The sequence below is a fragment of the Hemiscyllium ocellatum genome, chromosome 30, assembly GCF_020745735.1.
Source record: "Hemiscyllium ocellatum isolate sHemOce1 chromosome 30, sHemOce1.pat.X.cur, whole genome shotgun sequence".
Lineage (NCBI taxonomy): Eukaryota > Metazoa > Chordata > Chondrichthyes > Orectolobiformes > Hemiscylliidae > Hemiscyllium > Hemiscyllium ocellatum.
In genome coordinates, this window is record NC_083430.1 from 23491912 (window position 1) to 23516594 (window position 24683).

Genomic DNA, 24683 nt, shown 5'->3' on the forward strand with positions numbered 1-24683 from the left:
CTCCATCTGGCCGCAAGGGGAGCAGCAGGGTCGGGCTTCAACCTGACCCACCGACGGGGCGGCTCCAACAATGCTCTCGTCCCCTGTGACGCCACGGCTAGCCCCGCCTTCTGGGGGGGCGTTCCCGTGAACACTCCCGCCTATCTGGGTGCGTTCTGGCTGTAATCCGCCCCTTCCGAGGCATAGCCCCGCCCCTCCTGACGTTCCAAAGATAGTCCCGCCCCCTTAGGCGTGCGGATCCGTGGCAGTCCCGCCCCCTCGGGCATCCCCGGCGGTAGCCCCGCCCCTTACCCTGAGTAACTGTGCCTGAATGGGTGTAATAGTGTGGACCTTACCATGTGAGGGCGCTACCTCTCCGCCGGAAATGAGCCATTATCCATGAGCCGGAAGTAGCCGGTCGAGATTTCCGTCCGACACGAGGGTGAAGATGGCGGCGGCTTTCCGCAAAGCGCAGAAATCGGTGCAGCGTAGTCACCAGGAGCGGGGTCAGGTCGGTGCCACAGAGATCAGTGTCTGCCAATATATCACTGCTGGAAGTAGAGCGGCTTCCGAATGGGAACTTAGAAAAGGAGAGTAAACCCATTGCGGGAGGGTGTTGGGAATGGCCATGGTGTTGGGGGGGAGGGGGGGGCAGGAACAGGGATAGAGGGTTAGGTAACTACAGAGTTGGGAGAAGGGACGGGGGCATTTTCAAAATGACACTCTGTAACTAGTGGAGTGCCACAGGGATCAGTCCTGGTGCCACAACTGTTGACAATTCATGTTAATGACTAGAATGCAAAAGTGAATGTTCTGGTGGGGAAACAATTGAGGAGTGGCACCAAAAAAAAGCGATGAGGATTGGCGAGGGGTGTAGCCAAATTGAGTGAATGGTAAAACTTGGTGGCATGTGGGATACAATGGGAGAAAATGTGCGTTGGCAGGAAGAGTAGAGGGTCTAAATATTGTTTCAACAAAGACTGGACTATCTTCAAAGTAGATTTGGCAGTTCTTGACCATGAATCTCTCAAAACTGACTTCCAAGTTCAATGAATGTAGAAAACAAATGTAATGTTGGCTTTTATTTTAAAGGGATTGGGATATAAAAGTAAGGAGACTTTGTTAAAACTACACAAGGCACTTGTCAGACCACAGCTGGAATAATGTGACCAGCTTTGTGCTCCTCATCTAAGGAAACATATATTGGGATTGGAGGCAGTCTGTTACAGCGAATGTCAATAGGTTGACAGTGGGCATGGAGGGACTGCCTTAAGAAGAGAGGTTGAGTAAATTAAGGGGAATTTAGAAGAATGAGACAACCTTATTGAAACATACAAAATTCTGATAGGATTTGATAGGTTAGATGCAGAAACATTGTTTCCCCTTGTGAGCAACTAAAGCAAGAGGGCAAAATCTGAAAATGTGAGGCTACACATTTAAGACACATCATCCTTCAGGAGTTGGTGAATCTGTGGAATTCTTTACCACAGTGGGTTGTTGAGAGATCAGGTCATTAATTATATTCAATCTGTTCAGTAAGGGAATCGGGGCATATGGGGTGAAGGTTGAAAAGTGAGTTGAGGATTATCAAATTAGCCATGATTACAGTGAATGGCGGAGCTGACCTAATGGGATGAATGGCCTTCTTTTGCCCCTATGTTTTATAGGTGAGGAAGATTAACCAGTAGTGGTGGTCAGGTAGTGATCCAGTGACCCAGCAAAATGCTCTGGGGACAAAGGTCCAAAGCCCATTGTGGCATATGGTAGTGTCCAAATTCAATTAAAAATGTCTGGAATTAAGAGCCAGTCTGATAGCAGCCCTGTAACATTGTCAATTGTCATCTTAAAAATCTGGCTCACTAATGTTCTTCGGAGAGGAAATGTCACCTTTAAAAAAGCAAAATAATGTGGATCGTGGATGTTGAAGCAGACACAGAAAATGCTAGAGAAATTTGGAGGGAAGTGGTTTCTGAAGAAGAGTCATTACAGACTTACCATGTTAATTCTGTTTCTCTCTCCAAATGAATTTGCCTAGCATTTTGGAATTAGTCATCTTTTCCTGGTCTGGCTTACATGTGACTGTAGACCCACAGCAATGTGACCTCTGAAATGGCTTAGCAAGCCATTCAAGGGCAATTAAGGAAGAGCAGCAAATGCTGACCCAGACAGCACCACCCACATGCCATGAATGATTTTTTTTAAAGAAAGTAGTAAAGACAGCAGGATCAGAATATCTTTCTCTATTGTATTGAAGTAAAGGGTCTGATGTGGCCAGCTTTCATCTTTTCTGGTCAGGATATACTGGCCAGAGCTACCACTCTACCCCAACTGTGTACCTTCACCAAGTTCAAATCATCTGTTTACTTCTGTTTATTGTGTTGGTCACCAGTTATGAACTGCCATGCAATTTACTGTCCAAACAAAGGTATTAGAAGTAGTTTCAGAAGTAGTGCAGTGATCATAAATAATTCTCACCTCTCTTGACTGTGATCACATAGAAAAGGAAGGACTTGTACTGATATTGTGCCTTTCTTGACCACTGAGCATCCCAAAGAGTTTACAAATAATGAGATACTTTAGAAAAATGGGGACCGAGCTTGGTCAGTTTGTAGACAGCAACATTCCTCAAACAGCAAGAGGTGGGTAAAATTAGACCAGATAGTGTGCTTTCTCCATATTATAAATGGTGACAAAGTATGACCAGGAAAACGCTCTCTGAATAATGACTTGGGCTCTTTAACATCAACCTGAGTGGCATGTGGAGAATCAGTGAGGTCACGTTTGCACTACTACATACAGTAGTTCTGGTTATCCTGATAGAGACAGGATGTTATTAAATTGGAAAGGGTGCAGAAAAGACTTACAAGGATGTTGCAGTGGAGTATTTGAGGGATAGAGTCTGGATGGGCTAGGACTTTTTTCCCTGCAGTGTATGAGGTTGGCTGTTGAGCATATAGAGGTTAATAAAATCACAGGAGGCATTGATAAGGTGAATGGCAAACGTCTTTTCTGAGGGTAGGGGTGTTCAAAACTAGAGGGTGTAGGTTTAAGGTGAGAGGGGAAAGATTCAAAAGGGACCTGAGGGGCAACCTTTTCACCCAAGGTGGTTTGTATGTGGAATGAACTGCCACCGGAAGTGGTAGATGCAGGTACAATTACATCATTTAAAAGACATTTGGACAGGTACATGAATAGGAAAGGCTTAAAGGGATATGGGCCAAGCAAGTGGGGCTCCTTTGTTTTGTGAAACCTAGTCAGCATGGATGCGTTGGACCGAAGGGCCTGTTCCTGTGCTGTTAGACTCTGTGACCTTATCCAAAAGATGGAATCACCTGCAGTGTGGCTTTTTAGACCATAAGAGACCATAAGACATAGGAGTGGAAGTAAGGCCATTCGGCCCATCGAGTCCACTCCGCCATTCAATCATGGCTGATGGGCATTTCAACTCCACTTACCAGCATTCTCCCCGTAACCCTTAATTCCTTGTGACATCAAGAATTTATCAATCTCTGCCTTGAAGACATTTAATGTCCCGGCCTCCACTGCACTCTGCGGCAATTAATTCCATAGGCCCACCACTCTCTGGCTGAAGAAATGCCTCCGCATTTCTGTTCTGAATTGACCCCCTCTAATTCTAAGGCTGTGTCTACGGGTCCTAGTCTCCTCGCCTAACTGAAACAATTTCCTAGCATCCACCCTTTCCAAGCCATGTATTACCTTGTGAGTTTCTATTAGCTCTCCCCTTAATCTTCTAAACTCCAATGAATACAATCCCAGGATCCTCAGCTGTTCCTCGTATGTTAGACCTACCATTCCAGGGATCATCCGTGTGAATCTCCGCTGGACACGCTCCAGTGCCAGTATGTCCTTCCTGAGGTGTGGGGACCAAAACTGGACAGTTTTCTCAACAATTCACTTCTGTCAAGTTTATATGTCTCGTTCAATTTTTGCAGAAGTGAAAACCTAGTAGCAATTGATTGACTGTTTGATACAGGCTGCCCAGTTTTTATTTGTCCCATTGATTTTAAAAAAGACAGGTGGAGTTATCTGTATAATGTGCAGCCTGATTCAGTATTGCCTGTTTTGTGCAGCTGCTACACTGCTGGCTGTATTAAAGCAATCATTTTTCCTTCAGTGCATTGTATTCTGGGACTAATTCAGATTTAGTATGTGCACAGCAAACATGGCGACAGCTGATTTCTGTGGTACGCTGTAACCAAAGCAATGATATGATATTCCAGATTCCAATTAAAAACCGATGTGTATTATTTCATAGTGGATGGAGCAAAATGTTCTCAGACTGAGGAAAAGAACCTTTCCAAAGATTGTGTAAAGCTGTCATCGCTACTCAGTAGTGTTATCGAAAACCTCACACTACCCAGTCTGCACCAGTTCCTCTGGGTTATAAGGTAGCTAATATAACCCCACGACTTTCAAAAAGAAAGTTTTATAGATAAAACAGGGAATTACAGGCTGGTTAGCCTGGCCCCAGCAGTGGGGAAAGTCCTGGCGTCCACAATAAAGATTTAATATAAGAGCACTCTGAAAAAGTGACAAGATTTATCAGGGTCTGCATGGATTTAGTAATGGGAAATCATGTTTGATAGACATGTACTTTTTTGAGGTTATGATTAATAAAGTTGGTAGGGGGAGTCAGTGGATGTGATTTACGTGGACTTTCTGAAAGCTTTTAATAATGTTCCACACAAAAATTTGGCATGTAAACTTAAAGTGCATGGAATTGAGGGAGGTATACTGACATGGATAGACAACTGATTGGCAGACAGGATGCTCTTTGGTTGTCGGTATGGATTTGATGGGCCTAATGGCTTTTTGTACTGTAGGGATTCTATGAATATTTCCATGTTTGTAGATGACTCAAAGCTTGGTGAGCTGTGAGGATGCAGAGATTCAATGTGGTTTGGACAATGCGAATGAGTGGACAAATGCATGGCAGATGCAGTAAAATGTGGTTCAATCAATGGTTATTCATTTTAGTAGCAGAAATGAGAAGGCAGATTATTGTTTAAATGGTGATAGATTTGGAAAAGGCAAGTGTAATGAGGCCTGGTTTGTCTTTGTACACCAGATGCTGAAAGTCAGAGTGTTAGGATGCAGGGTTAGCCATTTAGAATTGGGATGAGGAGATATTTCTGCACCCAGAGAATGGTGAGCTTGGGGAATTCTCTACCACAGGAAGCGGTTGAGACCAAAACATTGAATTTTTTTTTTTAAAGAGTCCTATCTAGTTCTTAGAGCTAAAGGGATCAAATGATCTGAAGAACAAGCAGTTACAGGGTACTGAGTTAACAATCAGCCAGGATCATACTGAATAGTGGAGCTGGCTCAGTGGGTTGAATGGTCTACTCCTGTTCTTCTTTTCTCTGTTTTTGTAATGACTTTAACAAAATTAATTTCCAAAGTCACACCCATTCTTATCAAGTGAGAGAATATAGAATAAGAACAGACGATGCCTTACATTACAACTGTTCCAGTATGGGTTTTTCCTGAGCTTTATTCACCACTGCTGTTAGCAGGACCTTCACCTGTGCCTGTTTTATTACAATCTTCTGATCTCACTTTTTCCTCCATCCCAGAACCAAAATAGGATTCCCCTTGTCCTATCATTTCTGCCACCTTCAGCATGACACCTGTATGAACAAACCTACCTTTGCAGATTCTCCTCCCCTTTGGGTATCCTGTTTCATCCTCAAGTACCAGCCCTTTTGCTTCATCCTTCATACAGTCCAAGACCCCTAATCCCCTGCCACCCACAGCTGATTACTACTTGCAGTTCAGTTTACTATAATCACTGCTCATAGTGCAGTCTTCTCTCCACTTGGGAGACTAAATGCAGTTTGGGTGATCGCTTTGCAGAGCACCTTTGCTCAGATTGCAAAGAGATCCTGTGATTTGTCTTTTTAATTCTTTGTCCAGTTCCCCACTCTCATCTCATGTTGTGACTTTCTCTAGGGTTGTGGTGAAACTCCATGGAACTGTGAGGAACAGCGAGCATGTCATCTTCCAAATTGGCACCATATAACCTTTCAGAATTTGAATTCTCTAATCTCTGCCCCATTGCTGTCAGTCATTATTGGTATTTATAAGTATCAAAACTGGGATCTGTTTAATCACCATTTCCTGTTGCCTTACACCATCATTCCCTTTGTCATTAATTTCTCCTGCCTTCCAGCCGATCATAGGCGTTTGGTTTTCTTTCACTGTCTCAGTACTTGCTTAAAGCCTGTTACATCTCCAGCCTTTTTGCAGTCCTACTTAAAAATGATCATCCTGAAATGTTATCCCTGTTTCACTTTACACAGGTGCTGTCTAACCGGCTAAGTATTTCCAGCATTTTCAGGTTTTATTTCACATTTCCAACATCCACATTTGCTTCTAACTTGCTTTTTTTAAAAAATGCTTTACAAAACAATTACTATAAAGTGCCAAAGAAATGTCTCCCCTGCTACGCTTAAAACTCTTGACATATCTCTGCATCCACTTTCAAATTGGTTAATTGAAGGAAATTCATATGGATGACTCTTTTTAGTCCATGGGAAGGAAGATGGTTTTGGGGTGGAATCATTAATAATGGTATAGTGTAATTGCTAAGAGAGACACATTTGCATCTGAATTTCCTTGATCCTTCACGCCGATTATTTGCTTTCCATCTCAATTGTACAAGTGTTTGGGTGCAATAACATTGCAAACTTCCACTTATATTTGCTGGGTTCTGGATGTGAAAAGCAATCTTTTGTGATTAAAAAATATTCACTCACAGACCTAAAGTTCACAAGCGTTTCAGAATCTGGATATTCAATTCACTAATCAATTAACTTTTGGCCCAAGTCTATTTTTCCTTGTTTGTTAGACTTGTCTTTAAAGGCATATAGCCCCATCTTAGCAGCAGACTGTAGATACCTAGTGCTGCATATGGCATAACATTAATATCCTTATGAAGAATGGTGTATCATATGTAAAGTGAACAATGCAATTGAAGATGTGCATTTAAAAATAAATTGCCTATGAATTATTTTATGGGCACAGTTCGAGCCCTGATATTTTCTAGTGACATTATCCTTTTTACTCATTTTGCACAGCCTGGATTTCGAAAGCGACTGGGTCTCTTGGAGAAGAAGAAAGATTACAAGCTACGTTCACAGTGAGTATTTCATGAACAGAAGTTTAAGGCATTTGGCTTCAATGAAATACTATGAGGACATACTAATGAATAGCCAATACTCTGCAAATAAGGTTACAGGATGTCAAATTTACCTATAGATTGCATTTGCGATCCTTTTCAAGATACTCAAGGCCCTACAAAAATAGGAATTGGAATGGCAATTCAGCCTGTCAGACCTTTACCCACCTCATCCCCATAACGCTGTAATCAGAAATCTCTTACTCTGTACCTTTAAATATGTTCGAAGACTGAGATTCCACAACCTTCTGTGGTAGAGAATTCCAAAGGCACATCCTTCTGAGTGAAACGATTTCTCCACATCTCATAGCTAAGTGGTAATTTGCTTTATTATTAACTTAGATCCCTGATTCTGCATTGCCTACTCAGTCAATTCCATTAAATATTTTGTAAGTTTCAATCAGATCACCTCTCGTTCTTCAAAACTTCAGCAAATAAATGCCTAGTTTGCCAAGTCGCACTTCACAGGACATTCCTGCCATCCTGGGGACAAATCCAGTGAGGTTTTCTTCTCTCTCTATGGCAATAATATATTTCTTGATATAAGGAGATCAAAACTGCAAACAGTACTCCCAAGGTGCAGTCAAAGCAAGCCTTCATTAATGCTATGCTCAAACCCTTTTGTGATATCATTAACCTTTCTAATAGCTTGCAGTATTTGCTTTGTAGCCTTAAGTGACTTATTGACAAGGACATATAGATCCCTTTGTACATTCCTGATGAAGGAAAAGTCAATCCTCTTGCTCCTTGGATGCTGTCTGACTGGCTGTGGTTTTCCAGCACCACACTCTTTGACTCTGAATCCAGCATCTGCAGTCCTCACTTTTTCCCTTTGTACATCTACACTTTTGTTTTATCATTTTAGAAACATGCTTCAAGGAAGGTAGGACCCTTTAGTGAGATCATGGGCGATCTGGTTATGGCCTCAGCTCCACTTTGTCTACGTCCCATAATCCTCGACTCCCTTGTCCATCAAGAACCTATCTAACTCTGAATAAACTTAATGGCCTAGTCACCACGATCTTCAAAACTCTACCAACCTTCTGTTGTTCATCTCCATTTTAAAAGGGAGGCCTCTTATTCTTTAACTATGTTCTAGTATTAGTCTCCCCCATAGGAGGGAACACCCTCTTCCACCCTCCACAGTCCCTTTTAACATTTGTTTCAATAAGATCAGCTCTCATTCTTCTAAACCCCAGTGGATTTAGGCTTATCTAACTCAACCTTCCTTTATAAGATAAGCCCATCATTCCCCGCATGAGTCAAATGAATCTTTTCTGATGAGGCATTATTTTATATATTAGTTGTTAATAATTACCATTCTACATCATATCAGGTAAGTTTTTGACAGATATGGGATAGCTTATTTTTCTTGACTAGGATTGTTCAATTGCCATATTTAAGCTAACTTGGTGTTGTTGCAGACTTGTTATTTTTGTAATACCAAAATGCATCTCAAGGTAAACCATTTGATTGTGCACATTTCAGGGATTATCACCGCAAGCAGAACACTCTAAAGGCATTACGACAGAAGGCATTAGACAAAAATCCAGATGAATTCTACTTTCGAATGACCAGCACCAAACTTGAGGTTTGTTTAGTAATATAAGCCAGATTTATTTTTCCACTGATACACAGTTTTTGTATTTTGGGCAAGGTGTGACTTTCAAATTACCCTGAACTACATCCCTTGAAATTAATGTTTCATTCAGCAGAATTGCAAAGATGATCCTAAGTCTTTTTGATTCAGCCTCACATTCCTTTCAACTGTATATAATTGATACCTAATCTTTGGAAAGAACCATTAGAGCTGTAATCTGGTTTCAAAGTAATGTATTTTTTTAAAAACATACATACTAGATTGTTTTGAGCTACCGGTCTTACATGGTCTGCAAAGTCACCTTGTAGTACTAATGACACTTTTTAGTGCACTATCCCAACCAAGTGGGTCACCAAGGTTCTTCAGTGAAAGCTATAAATCCTGCAAGCAGTACTTGACATTCTTCCTAAAGCAGGCAGTAACTCCCTCCAAACAAAATAGACATTCATGGCATCCCTTTCATTGTACATAATAATTAAATGTGTTCAACACAACCTTCAGATTATTCAATTCCAGCCTGTCAGCATAACCCATATTGAAATAATTGTATTTTTGACATGCTGTTTCCATAATCTTATTTCTGGACAGAATGACTCCCCTTGATATAAGCGAACAAAGATTAAATAACTTTTTACAAGTCCTTTTTTTGTATATGTAAGTGTTCACAGGGATTAGTTTGAAGAAAATGGTGCTCATGTACAATATCCCTTCCTGTGTATCTTGTAATATGCGGTACGTTGTATGCTGTATATCATCCCAAGACTAATTTAGATTATTTACCTTAGTGAAAGCTGCTTGACATCCTGGACACTGATGCATTCATGTCGCATCACTGCCATGTTCGTGTTGTGTAATACTGCAGAACAGTCCACCACTGGAACTGCACATTATGTACTACTTAACCTGTATTATACGAATATTCCACGTCTGTGGTGGGCTTGCTTCTGCTTCTAAGTCAGTTTCAGGAATTAACAGATACTAGATGTGATCCACCAGTTTGTCGTCTTCAGTGATGGGACATTGCAGTCATTATAAAAGAGCATGATCTGCAAACAAATAAATAGGTGCCACGTTTATTTCACTGGAATGTATTTTTATTTATCCTTTGAATGCTCATTGTACCTCCATTGTTTAAGTGTGTGACAGTTACTCTCAACAATTCTATAAAATAGTGTCCGTTCTCTTTCTGCGTGGAGTTTATGGATATTAAGCTGTTTACTGTTTAGGATGGAGTTCATGTCATCAAGCAGCCGAGAGAGGAAGTAACAGAGGAGCAGCTGAAGATCATGCGAACACAAGACCTTAAATATGTGGAAATGAAACGGGTTGCAGAGTCAAAGGTGACTTCATCGATATTGTTTTCACTCTTTGCCAATAGCTTCCAAAGACTTCCCCCTCTAGTTCAATAAAATATACCGATGTAGATGTTTTAGAAAAAAAAATTTAATTTGTTGCAGCATTATTCAATGCAACCTTTGATATTCACAGTTATAGATGTATGACTTCTTTGATTCCTTGGTTTTGAAGAGGAGGGGAAACTATACCTTTTACAAAAATGTTTTTGTGCCCTTCACAAAAACTTCTGTGATTAACTGCTGTACGTTTGCCACTTCTGTTCTGCACACGTTTTAGAGAATGTTTGTTTATTTAATGGTAGTAGTGACAGTGGCCATTGGGTGGCAGTAGAGTATTTTTGTACAGATGCTGAAATACTTCATTGTGCAGGAAAATCCATTTTTGATTAGATTGGGTTAGACTACCTACAGTGTGGAAACAGGCCCTTCGGCCCAACAAATCCACACCGACCCTCCGAAGAGTAATGCCCCCCTGCCTCCCGACTCATTTCCCTCTGACTAATGCAACTAACACTGTGAGCAATTTAGCATGGCCAATTCACCTGACCTGCACATCTTTGGACTGTGGGAGGAAGCCAAGGCACCTGAAGGAAACCCACACAGGCACAGGGAGAATGTGCAAACTCCACACAGACAGTCGCCCAAGGCTGGAATTGAACCTGGGACCCTGGTGCTGTGAACTATCCACTGAACCACCATGCTGCCAATTAAACAAGAAAAATTTGTAGGTCCAGTTGCTCTTTTACAATTGCAGATGTCAATTTCTCCTTTATAGCGTTGCCTTGGTAATTTATATTGGCATGGTTTTATGCAAGGCTCCATGGAACTTATTGCATGAGGGCATTTGTAAGGGAAGAAAAAGAATGTGCATTGGAGAGCAATTATGCCATCAAATGTTCAATTAGAAATTATGTGGCCAAAGCATTTTGCTTTGTGGATAGAATTCCCAACCTGTGACCTGTTCTTGTAGTCACATATCACTCATCTGTTTCAGTCTCTGGTCATTGATAACCACCAGGTAACAGTAGAAATGCCGTTGAACAGCAAGTGGAAACATTTAGATTCTGTCTTGGAGATGTTTATTGCATGGTTTTTTTTGTGCAGTGTGAATGTTATTTGCCTTAATAGCCCAAGTCTGGTTATTGTCCTGCTTTTACTGCATTTGGACGAACTATTTCATTATCTGAGGAAGTGCAAGTATTGATGCAATCATTGACGAACACCACCATATAGTCATAGAGATGTACAGTGCAGAAACAGACCCTTCGGTCCAACTTGTCCATGCTGACCAGATATCTCAACCCAATCTAGTCCTACCTACTTCCAAACCCTTCCTATTCATATACTCATCCAGATGTCTTTTAAATGTTGTAATTATACCAGCCTCCACCACTTCCTCTGGCAGCTCATTCCATACACGTACTACCCTCTGCATGAAAATGTTTTCCCTTAGGTCTCTTTTATATCTTACCCCTCTCACCCTAAACTGATGCCCTCTAGTTCTGGTCTCCCTCACCACCAGGAAAAGACTTTGACTATTTATACAATTCATGCCGCTCATGATTTTGTAGACCTCTATAAGACCCCACTCCATCACCCCTTTGGAGGAGCGGTACCGTGGCATAGTGGTTAGCACTACTGCTTCATAGCACCAGGGCCTCCGGTTCGATTCCAGGCTTTGGGTAACCGTCTGTAAGGAGTTTGCACGTTCTCCCCGTGTCTGCATGGGTTTTCTCCCGCAGTCCAAAGATGTGCAGGCCACGTGATTTGGCCATGCCAAATTGCCCATAATGTTACATGCATTAGTCAGAGGGAAATAGGTCTGGGTGGGTTACTCTTTGGAGGGTTGGTGTGGACATGTTGGGCCAAATGGTCTGTTTCCATACTGTAGGGAATCTAATTTCATCTAATCTAATCTCCGACGCTCCAGAGAAAATAGCCCCAGCCAATTCAGCCTCTCCTTATAGCTGAAATCCTCAAACCCTGGCAACATCCTCGTAAATTGTTTCTGAACCCTTACATGTTTCACAACATCCTTCCAATAGGAAGGACACCAGAATTGCATACAATATTCCAAACGTGGTCTAATCAATATCCTGTACAGCTGCAACATGACCTTCCACTCTGACCAATAAAGGAAAGCATACTAACCACCACCTTCATGATCCTATCTACTTGCGAGTCTACTTTCAAGGAGCTATGAACCTGCACTCAAGATTTCTTTGTTCAGCAACACTCCCTAGGACCTTACCATTAAGTGTATACATCCTGCGAAGATTTGCTTTCCCAAAATGCAGCACCTCGCAGTTATCTAAATTGAACTCCATCTGCCACTCCTCAGCCCATTGGCCCATCTGATAAAGATCCAGTTATAATCTGAGGTAATGTTCTTCACTGTCCACTACACCTCCAATTTTGGTGTCATCTGCATACTTGCTAACTGTACCTCTTATACTCACATCCAAATCATTTATGTAAATGACAAAAAGTAGTGGACCCAGCACCAATCCTTGTGGCACTCACTGATCATAGGCCTCCAGTCTGAAAAATAACCCTCCACCACCACCCTCTGTCTTCTAACTTTGAGCCAGTTCTGTATCCAAGTGGCTAGTTCTCCCTGTACTCCATGAAATCTAACCTTGCTAACCAGTCTCCCATGGGGAACCTTATCAAACACCCTACTGAAGTACATAGAGATCACGTCTACCGCACTGCTGTCATTAATCCTCTTTGTTACATCTTCAAAAAAACTTAATCAAGTTTGTGAGAAATGATTTCCCACGCACAAAGCCACGTTGACTATCCATAATCAGTCCTTGGCTTTCCAAATACATGTACATCCTGTCCCTCGGGATTCCCTCCAACAACTTGCTCACTACTGACGTCAAGCTCACTGGTCTATAGTTCCCTGGCTTGTCCTGACTGCCCTTCTTAAACAATGGCATCACGTTAGCCAACCTCAATCTCATCTGTGACTATCGATGATACAAATATCTCGGCAAGGGGCCCAACAATCACTTCCCTGGCTTCCCACAAAGTTCTAGGGAACACCTGTTCAGGTCCTGAGGATTTATCCACTTTTATGCATTTCAAGACATCCAGCACTTCCTCCTTTGTCATCCAGGCATTTTTCAAGATGTTTCCATCTATTTCCTGACATTCTATATCTTCCATGTCCTTTTCCACAGTAAACCCTGATGCAAAATACTCATTCAGTATCTACCCCATCTCCTGTGGCTCCACACAAAGGCCGCCTTGCTGATCTTTGAGGTATGATGAAGGAGAATCATTTGAAGCAGCTAAAGATGGTCGAGCCTAGGACAATACCCTGGGGAACTGCAGCAGATATGTCCTGGAGCTGAGGTGACTAACCTCCAACAACTACATCCATCTTTCTTCGTGTTAGGTGTGATTTCAACTAGTGGCAAATTTTTCCCTTGAATTTTATTGAATTCAATTTTACTAAGGGTCCTTAATGTCAAACTTGGTCTAATGCTGACTCACTCTTAAGGATGGTCATTCTCATTTCACTTGAGGTTAGCTCTTCTGTTCATATTAGGATCAAGGTTAGAATGAAGTGAGGAGCTGGGTAACCCTGATGGAACCAAAACTGATCAATCTGGCTGAGTAACTGTTGATTTGTGTGATAGAAAGTTGGCCAGATTGCACTCTTCCCGCTTGTTGTGGGGACCTTACTGGACCCCAGTGTTGTTATTGTACCGGAACAGTTTGGCTAACACTATGGCTAGCTCTGAAAATAAATTTGATTACTATTGCCAAAATATTTTTCAAGCCCATAATCTTTGCAGTATTGAGTTCCTTCAACCGTATCTCCATATTAAATAGGCTGAAACTGTGTAGCTGAAGCCTAGCATCTGTGAAGCTGGAGGAACTTGGGGCTGAGGAAGGTTGCACACATTTGTTTTTTGAACTGCTGTTCTGGGTTTCTCGATCATTGAGAATTTTTGTGCAGCATTCTAGTTTAATTATTTACCACATTCACAGCTGGATGTGACAGGTCACGCAGAGGTTAGATCTGATCAATTTCTTGCAGGGTGGTTTAACTTTATGTATAACATGTTGCTTATGCTGTTTCACGTGCAAGAAGTCCTATATTCTAGATTCACCAGATTAATACCTCTGCTCCTGGCATGCCCTCCTGCAGTGTTCAGTGAAGCAGGACTGAAGCATGATGGTCATGACAGAGTGGGAAGTGTGCATGACCAAAAGGTTAGAGATTGTGATTGAGTACACTTTTTGTATTGTTGATGTTTCACAGTGCCTCATCAATGGCAAGCTTTTTGTTGTTAGATTTGTTCAAAATCCCTGTCATGTAACAATATGATGAGAGGTATCCTCAATGTGAAGATGGATCTTTGTCTCCAGAGGCTGCGCAGTGGTCACCTCTATGATAACCTGGTTTTTTTTTCTTGGTTCACTCACTACCTGCTACAGACCCAGGCTAGCAGCTATATCCTTTAAGATTTGGACATTGGATCAGTAGTGGTGCTACTGAGCCACTTTTGGAGTGGAAGTGGGCATCCTCCAGATTACATTTTGTGTTTATGCCACCCTTCTTTCAGTTTGTATTCAACATGGAGGAGTACAGATTCATCAGCTGAGGGGCAACCAATCTGTGATAGTCAAGAGGTTTCATGAAGTCATAGTCATGCAGCATGGAAACAGACCCCTCAGTCCAACTAGTCCACATCTAGCCACGTTCCCAAACTAAACTAATCCCACTTGCCTGCATTTGGCCATATCCCTGCAAACCTTTCCTATTCATGTACTAATCCAAATGTCTTTTATATATTGTAACTTTCCTGCATCCACCACTTCCTGTAGCAATTCATTCCACATACAAACCATTCTGTGTAAAACAAAAAGTTGCCCCTCGTGTCCATTTTAAATCTTTCTCCTCTCAACTTAAAAGTGTGCCCCCCTAGGTTTGAACATCACCACCCTAGGGGAAAGACCCTTGCTATTGACCTTTTCTGTCCCTCATGATTTTACAAACCTCAATAAGATCACCCCTCAACCTCCAATACGTTCTTGCCCATGTTTGACTTGATGCCTTGAGGCTTCATGGGTTTGGAATGAATTGAAGAGACAGCTTCTTTCTGACTAAATATCACTAAGCTGCCACTCTGGTGGGTCTGTCCTGCCAATGGGACAGGACATATCCAGGGATGGCAATGGTGCTGTCTGCGATCTTGACTGTAAACTGTAATTCAGTGAGTATGCTGTGTCAAACTGAATGGTTGTGCAGTGTGAGAAGCAATTCTTTCAGTTTAGACACAAGGTCCCAAACGTTAGTTAGGAAGGCTTTTCATGGATTTTCAGAAATGTGTTTTATGTTGTCATTGCTGGTGTCTCGGATGATGCAGCATGGTCAGTCCAGTTTCATCCTTTTTAGGCCCCATAATGCTTTGATCCAAGTTATTTGCTAGGCCATTTAAGAGGCCATTTCAGTGTCAACCATGGTGCTATGCCACATGGGTAAGGATAACAGACTTTATCCTCTAAAGGGGGTGAGTTCATCAGATGAATTTCTACAACAATTGACAATGGTTTTGTGGTCTTCCGTGACAGTTTTGGTTCTGTTCCTTTTTTTTTTAAAAAAAATTCACATCTGGGAAATTTTCTACGTTCATGGTGCTTTCATGGAATACATTTTGTTTGCTATCTCAATGTCATATCTCACAAAGGGCATCACATTTCAAAGTGTCAAAACTTATAAATTAGGAGCATAACGCTGTGTTTTTATGCTGACTTTCTCTGGCTTGTACTTCAGACGTTTTCAAGCGCTGGCCAAAACACAAGCATGTGTCACCAACAGTAATTAACCTAAAATTGACCCCAAGATTTCAAGCAGTTCACTGTTCTAGTTTTAGAGATTGAAACAAACATGTACTTTAATACATATTATGTTATCAAATGCATTTTTACAGATTTAAGTAATGGGTTTTATTCTGGCAGTGCAAAAGGGAATATTAAGCCTGCTGTGAAAGTCCTTGTGCATTGGTTTGATAATACATATTTGCAATACACTTGCAGAAAATTGAACGACTCCAGTCTGAACTCCATCTTTTAGAAGCTAACGGCAAACCAAGCAATAAGCACATTTTCTTCTGCGACTCTAAAAAGGAAGGTACTGAATCTTATTACATATTTTCTGATCTGTAAAAACTTCAGTTAAATTCCTCTTACCGTTTAGCTCTTACCCAGAAGGCTGGGACTCCTTTTCCTGGTTTGCTTCAATGCATGCTGATTTCTGTGTGACATACTGCACCGGTGAGTATTCTCTAAATTTGGAGGAGGTACGCGATGATCAATCCCAGTGATGACTTCATTCCCTCTGTGCAATGGCAACAGGATGTGTTTGGAAGTGATTAATAGTATAAACCCTGGCTGCTTTCTTTTCCACTCCTTTACCCAAGAGCACCAAGGCCAGCTGACATCACCTGAGTCAACTCAGTCCAGAGACTGAGTCAGTTTCTTTGTGCAGTGATTGTACTCACTATATAACCTTTCTGAGCCATTTTGACAACTTAACTATTCCTATCAGACTACAGCAATATTTCTTTTGCATTCAAAATTAGACCAAAGCATTCAACTGAAGGGAAAAAAAGTGAACAGAGAAATTCTCTATACAATTCTACACAAGTATCTGAATCTGCTTTCGGAAGCTAAAAATAATAAAGCTTTATGTGAAAGAAGATTGTACTTTGAAAGCAGAAAATGCCTTTCAGCTCTCAAAGAATTGGTTCTTCAGCAGAGTAGATCAGTTCAGCTGTGAGTGGCTAATTTACAAGGCCTTGTTGACAATATGAGGATGGAGGTGACTGGTAGTTATGGAAACAAAGCGTAGCAGTTAATAAGGGCTGGTGTGAAGGTGAAATAGAGGATTATTTGTTGGAACAATATGAGGAACCTTTTTCTGTTTCTGCCTGTTTGCTTGGTCTGATCTGGAAAAGAATACTATATGGCGATAAAATATAAAATGAATTAATGCTCCACTGCCCAACACCATTTCCATTGCCTCTAGAAGACCGATATTTGAAAATATTAATGGAAAGCTTTTTTAGGCTTTAGAAGTTTAATTGTCATGGCTGAATACAGGCATGGTTTGATAGTTAGCACTGCTGTCTCACAGTGCCAGAAACCCAGGTTTGATTCCAGCCTCAGGCAACTGCAACCTCCACACAGACATTTTCCCCATGTCGTCCAGTACTCCAGTTTCCTTCCATAGTCCAAAGGAGTGCAGGTTAGATGGATTGGATTGGTTTAACTATGGGGAAGGCAGGGTTACAGGGATACAGTAGCGGGATGGGATGCTGTTTGGATGGTTGGTATGGATTTGATGGGCTGAATAGCTTGATTCCACACTGTAGGGATTCTATGATAGTAGTGCCTATTAAATATAAGGTAAATTGCGTATTTTGCCCTCTGTGTTGTTACTTAACATTTAATTATCTGCTAATTTTGAGTTCCTTGATGGAAATGCATTCCAATCCTGTAATTAAGACTTCAGAATACCAATGTAAGTTTCTAACATTTCATAAATTATGCTAAATACTGGCACATAAAAATGGAGTTATCCCTGTGTTTTAGACCCCTGAAAGAATGGTTTGTGCATTCCAGTTGCATTTCTGTTATAGTTGTCTGCCTTTGTTTTTTGTATTTACACGTCATTCTGCTATAACGTGACAGTTACATTCCTGTGTACCTTGTGCTATAGAAAGTTGCACTATGGAAAACCGCTGTAAAAAATTAGTGTAGAAAATTGCAATAGAAAATCGCTATAACGGTTCAGTAGAAAGTTCGCATTGTTTGAATAATGTCCACAATTCGTCAGTCACGTTATAGCCAACCCGTGTTGACGAAGCACGCATAGAACCAGAATGACCTGCACAGTATTGATGTTGCCTAAATTCTTTTTTGGATCCCCACGCTTAGTATTGCTTTAGTATTGTTTGAGTCATTGTTGAACCGGAATTCTGTATAGCTGGGGCGATACTGGCTCACTTTTTTATTTAAAAAGAAATGATCGTTTGTTTTGATTCCATATGAATGAGCCCACACTTAACTGTGCTGATTTTTTTTCTGTCATAGTTTTGCCCATTACTTAAGTTATCAATGCCTCTTCATAATTTTTCACTCCATCCTATGATACTACATTTCCCTCTCTTGTGTCATTGGAAATCTTGGATACATGTCTCTCTCTTATCATTGACTTAGATAACAAATATGATAATTAAGGCTCCAGCATTGATCCTTATGGGATGCTACTTCCAAATCCCATTCCCATTATCTGGATTTTGACTTTTCATTTGTGCATTCTCCTAAACCAGTCAATAATTTCTTTTTAATTCCATGACTTTAGTTAGTTTAATTTTAGTTTTATCTTATTGATTTTCTTAGGAAAGTCAGATAAACTACAGCATAGACATGATCTACAAATCCCTGCTGGCTTTCCAAGTGACTAAAGTTTCTTGAAGTAATTCTGCCCTGAAATGTAAATTCCTCTGTGGAGATCCTTACTAATTTTCTTTATTTTTCTCATATTTTTGGTGGAACTAAAAGTTGAATTTTTAACAGCTGTCTATTCTGAAAGAAAAGAAAACTAATGCAGATGTTTGCTGTTGGTGACTTCACTCAGCTAAGGAATACTGTTCAAAATATGTCATTGATTGTTGCTGTGCCCAGGGCTGGAAACTGGTTGGATGTTGGGTTGGTCAATCAAGGGAGGACTCTAGCCAGCTGCAGAAAATATTGATTTTGCAAAAAAGAAAAGAAAGAACTGGTTCTGACTGGTTTTGGCAGGTGCAGGGTGACTTTGGAAGCTTTGGGACTGGCTGCGATATTTTTTACTCAGTTTTCTAGACATTTATTGAATATTCTGAGAAAATAATCCAAGTCTGTAAGGAATAAGTAAATAGTTCTCGAAGTCTACCGAAACTGTGTGTATTCACTAGTGTCTCTGAAATTAGATATATAGTTTTGTGCCTTTGATTGACTCATTATCCAAGGATTACTTGAAGACATGGCATCTATCATTTGACGCTCTTTTTAATTGAACTGGGAAATTCTAATTATTTTTAATTTATTCCTTAACTGTGTAAGTCTGCTTGTATGTGGAGTGGTGGTTATAATCAAGGAAGATTGGGTTTAAATCATAGATATCCATACTACTTGGCTTTGACAAAGTTGGCTTTGTCCTGCTAAAGTTACAGTATTAATAAGTTGGTATCGAAGGTCTTTTATTTGTAAGGTCTGGTTTGGAATAATTGAGCAGTTTTGAGGGTCCTTGAATATTACTATTTTACTGTTGCAGATCCAGGGAGAGTAACCCAGACTTGGTTTGGTTTGCTATCCTGGGTCGTAACATCTCCATAATAGCTCCTAAATGAGTCAAGTCTGTGATTTCCTGGTTTTGGGGTCTCATCTGTTTTAAACAGTAGAGTTGTATTTATTGAGTGTGCATTACAGCTAAAGAACCTGCTGTTTTCTCGCCTATTTTCCTCTAAAACCCTGAGATGGAATTTAATGTCCTTCCCTGTGGCAAATTTGGAAATGGGCGATGTCAGATGGGGCAGGAGAGTAAGGGCAAGGACCTCACTGTCTCTTGAATCCACCCCAATTAAGCCCATGGCAGAAATGTCCATGGCTCGAAGGTCATTGGACGGTCTTCATATGCTGCTACTCATTGTCCAGTTAAAAGCCTGATCATACCATTGCCTGTATTAATGCAGGGGAAGCTGCCATGAGTGAGCCATTACAAACGTGCAGGCTCCCTTAGCAACTGGGAGCTTCCACCCCATGGTCCTTGATCCCAGGGGCAGGTCCGCTGCTGTCTAGTTATATAATTCAATTAGCTTTCTCTCAAAGAGATGGTGCAGCTCTCCAGCTGGTGGGAGAGAACCTTGTCACCTCCCGTAAACACTGCCACTGAAGTAGAAGCTATCAAGTTCTGGGGATTTGCCAGTCTTTAGTGTCATTATGTTTTCCTTATGTTTTCTTGCTAATGAGTTCCAGTCCTCAATTTACTATAATTCACTGGAATGTCAGCTATATTATCTTTTTCCACCATGAAGAAAGACACGCAAGTAATTAGGTAACAAGTCTGGTATTTCTTAATGTTTTTAAAATAAATTTTTATTTGACCTTTTTTTTTCTAATAACCTGTTTGAAGAAGTTATTACACACCTCCAGTGGAAATGGGACTTGAACTTGGGTCTCCAGGTCCAGAGATAGAGTCACCACCACTGCATCTCAAAGCCACATTGTCTGGTTTTTCTTTATTTTCATTTACCGTATTACTTGCACCTGTTTTTACAAGGGCTGCATTATTTTTGGCAAGACTTTTTCTTTTGAACTTGTACCCTCCTCGAACCATACTCCCCAGTCTGTCTTTCATGCTGATAAAACAAAGCCAATTGTGGTGCCCCATGTTCATGTCCTAGCTGTACTAATGAACTCGGCTATGATTATTGTGTCTGAGGTTTCTTTGGTCTTTCTGGTACCTCACTAGCCCTGACAGATCTTTATATAATTGTACAATTCAAATTGTTCACAATGTTTATTGATGGAGTTGCAAGCTTTGTAGATGTTTTGTTCTTATTAATCATTGATTGCTCAGTTATAATATTTTTAAGAAGATCTCTTTCAAATTTGTGCACAGTTAAACAATTTGACTTGGCAAAACGCCTCAATACTGTACCAGAGATTGTAGACCGAGTATATAATCGACCAACGATCGAAACTTTACAGAAGGAAAAAATTAAAGGAGCCACACGTCTCCGGGATCTCAAGGTAATAGGAAATGATGTCCAGATGAAAATGTACCTAAAATGAGAGCAGTCACATAGGCTGACAAAAGTATTGTTACTATTTCAGAAAGCTAATTGGGATTGTTTTACTGTTTATACAATCTGACAGTCATTTGAAACTTGTGACTATCAACTTGCACAAGGTCATTGTTTTAGCTGTAAGAAACCGCATGCACTTATTGTGCAAGACCATTGTTTTTACTCTGAAAGACAGTATTACAGAAATTGTTGGTGTTCATTCATTTAGCCAATCAAACATGCTCAAGAGACCAAATAGCCTGTTCCTAACTTGAATGTTCATATTTTTCGATCTTCAAGCAGGTTAAAGTATATTCCTTCACAGAATTCTGTGTTACTGTAACAATTTTTTTTAAGTGAAGGATTGGCAGTTAATTTTTATAAATCTAGAGCTTTCCTCTCTCTCTTTTGCATTTCCCCTGTTATTTGCCTGAACAATGAGTATCACTTTCTTCTTTCAGTGATTTGTAATTTGTCCTTTTCAGATACTTGCTCGACAGAGAAAGAACCAATATAATCTGCTGCAACAGCACATTGGGAGAGAGAAGCAACTGTTTGTAGTGGCCCAAAAAATACAGACCAGAAAGGACCTCATGGTGAGTATATAGAGTTCATAATTTTACATGGTTTAATATATTGTGGATTTTATAGATTTGGCGCACAGCATTCAGGGAAAACCATTATTAATCACTACAGCTATTTCTATAATTTCAAGACTGAAGTAAAATGTTAAATGTTGATCATCTCTAACGAGAGAATCTAACTGGCACCTGATGACATTCAATAGCACTGATACCACTGAATTCTCCACTATCAAAATCCTGGGGAATTACCAATGATCAGAAAGTGAACTGGACAAGTTGTACAAGGATGGTGGCTACAAAATCTAAGAACCTTGCTTAGAAACTCATCATCTGATTTTGAAAACCTGTCCACCACATACAAGGCCTAAATTAGGAGTGTGATACAATACTCTCCACTTGCCTGGATAGGTGCAGCTCCAACCACACTCAACAGCCTGTACAACATGCAGGACAAAGCAGCCCATTTGATTGACGCCACATCCTCAAGCAGTCAGTCCCTCATAGGAACAGGAATAAGTCATTCAGCCCCTCAAGCCTATTCCACCAGTCAATGAAGTCATGACAGATTTGTAGCCGAACTCCATTTTCCTGCCTTGGGCCCATATCCCTTAAGATCTTTGTTTAAAAATAAACAAAATAGCAGCAGTGTGTAACCATCTACAAGGTGACCTCCAGAAATTCTTCAAGGCTTATTAGGCAAAACTTTCCAAACCCGTAACCACTGCTGTCTAGAAGGACAAGGGCAGCACATGCATGGGATCACTTCCACCTGCAGGTTCCCTTCTGAGCTGCACACCATCTAGACTTGGAAATAAATTGCCGTTGCTTCAGTATCACTGTGGCAAAATCATGGAACTCTCACCCTAATGGTATTGAGGATCTGGCTGCAGCAATTCAAGCAGGCAGCACCACCTTCTCAACGATATCAAGGTAGAGCCAATAAATGCTGGTCCAACCAGTATCACCAACATATCACAAATATGTTTATTTTTTAACATCTAATTTGAGGCCCTGAGTTCATTTGCCTTATCCGCATTGAAATAAATGCAGTTTAATTCTTCAGCATTATCTCATTCTCTAACTTGCTTTTACCTGCCTTTTCTAATTAATGTGCTCTTTTCAACTTCAAAACCATCCTCATCTGTCTCTGTACTCACTTCTACTTAGGATCAAAAAGATTGAAGAGGGTAGACTGGGTAAACGTTATCTATATGGACTTCAGTAAAGCCTTTGACAAGGTTTCGCATGGTAGACTGATTAGTTAAGTTAGATCACATTGGATTCAGGGAGAGGTTGACAGTTGAATGTAAAATTGGTTTTACGGTTGGAGACAGGGTTGTGGATGGTTGTATTTCAGATTGGAGGCCTGTGACCGGTGATGTGCAGCAAGGATTGGTGCTGGGTTCACTGTTGTTTGTCATTTATCTCAACGATCTGGATGCAAATTTAGGAAGAATGGTTACTAAGTTTATGGATGACACCAAAATTGGTATAGTCGACATTGTGGAAGGTTATCCAAGATTACAAAGAGATCTTGATCAATTGATCCAATGGGCAGATGGAGTTTAATTTGGATAAATGTGAGGTATTGCATTTTGGTAAAGTATACAAGGACAGAACTTATACAGTTAATGCTAGGGTCCAGGGTAGTGTTGTTTAACAGAGAGGCCTAAGGATTAAGGTACATAGTTCTTTGAAAGTTGCATCACAGTTACCTGATGATTAAGGCAACATTTAGCACACTTGCCTCCATTGCTCAGAGCATTAAGTTTAGGAGTTGAGATGCCATGTTGGGGTTGTATAGGATGTTGGTGTGGCCACTTTTGGGATACTATATCCAGTTCTGGTTGCCCTGCTATCATTGTTAAATTGGATATTATTAAATTGGAGAGGGTTCAGAAAAAAATTACCAGAATGTTACTAGTGTTGGAAGGTGAGAGTTATAAGGAGGGGCTGGATAGGCTGGGGCTTTTTTTCCATTGGAACAGAAGAGGTTGAAAGGTGACCTTGTAGAAGTGTATAAAATCATGAGTGGTATCTAAGGTGACTAGCAAAGGTCTTTTCCATAGGATAGAGAAAATTAGGGGGCATATATTTAAGGTGAGAAGAGAGATTTAAAAGGGACCTAAAAAGCAACATTTTTACAGAGACAGTAGTTTGTAAATGGAATGAATTGCCAGAGGAAATGGTAGATGATGCAGGCACAATACTTAAAAGGCATTTGGACAGGTACATGAATAGGAATGTTTAGAAGGACATGGACCAACTGCAAGTAAGTGGAATTAGTTTAATTTGGGAAACTTGGTCAGGATTGAAGAGTTGGACCAAAGGGCTAGTTTCCGTGCTGTATGACATCAACAGATGAAAGGTAAGAAATATCCTTGCTATACGGAATTTAATTTAAGGTTTGAAAGTGAGTGAGTGTTGTAACAGTTTTCCCACCAGTGTACTTAATCGGATGTTACTAGAAACTCAGCCTTATTTTTGAGCGTTTTATATGTAGTTTTTTTAAAAAGCTATAATTGTATTCCTAGGTGTGATTGTGAGGGAAAGGTATTGCAAGTTTAATCAGATGAATTGACTGTGTTTCGTAACTTTGACATTTTGCCTTCAATTTGCTTTCCTAATTAATTCATTTGTGTAAAATTTCTTTGTGTGATATTTTAATGCAGCCTTTAGGCAGATGAGAATAAATCTGATCTGTATTTTACAGGGGAGCTGTTACCTTATAAAAGCAACAAATATAGATTAGATGTGCTTTATGAAATCTTATTAACATCATAAAATCAAATGAATTCACTTGTTGAATTGGTTGTGTTCCCTGTTTTGTGTGTATATCATCTATAATTTTTTAACTTGAATGGGTTTTTTTTTAACAGGACAAGACCAGGAAAGTGAAAGTGAAGAAGGAAACTGTAAACTCTCCGGCCATTTACAAATTCCAATTTAAGAGAAAACGCTGACATCTCTCCAAACGGGCAGTTAACCGTTGAGCTACCCTTTTCATGCAGATTTTCTGAGACGATTGGTTGCAAACTCATGTTTTTTTGTAACATATAAGATTTTATTGTCCCTGTTGCATTAAATAAATGTGAAGAGAGCGGTTTAGTTGGA

General features: G+C 40.4%; 1 protein-coding gene across 1 annotated transcript; it reads left to right on the forward strand.

The window, feature by feature from the left end:
- The first annotated feature begins 394 nt into the window (after positions 1 to 394).
- utp11 (UTP11 small subunit processome component) lies at positions 395 to 24683 on the forward strand. Its single transcript, XM_060847297.1, has 8 exons — positions 395 to 490; positions 7080 to 7141; positions 8669 to 8771; positions 10007 to 10120; positions 16193 to 16286; positions 20820 to 20950; positions 21471 to 21581; positions 24449 to 24683. The coding sequence occupies exons 1-8, from the start codon at positions 428 to 430 to the stop codon at positions 24530 to 24532; spliced, it is 762 nt and encodes a 253-aa protein (XP_060703280.1). The 5' UTR covers positions 395 to 427; the 3' UTR covers positions 24533 to 24683.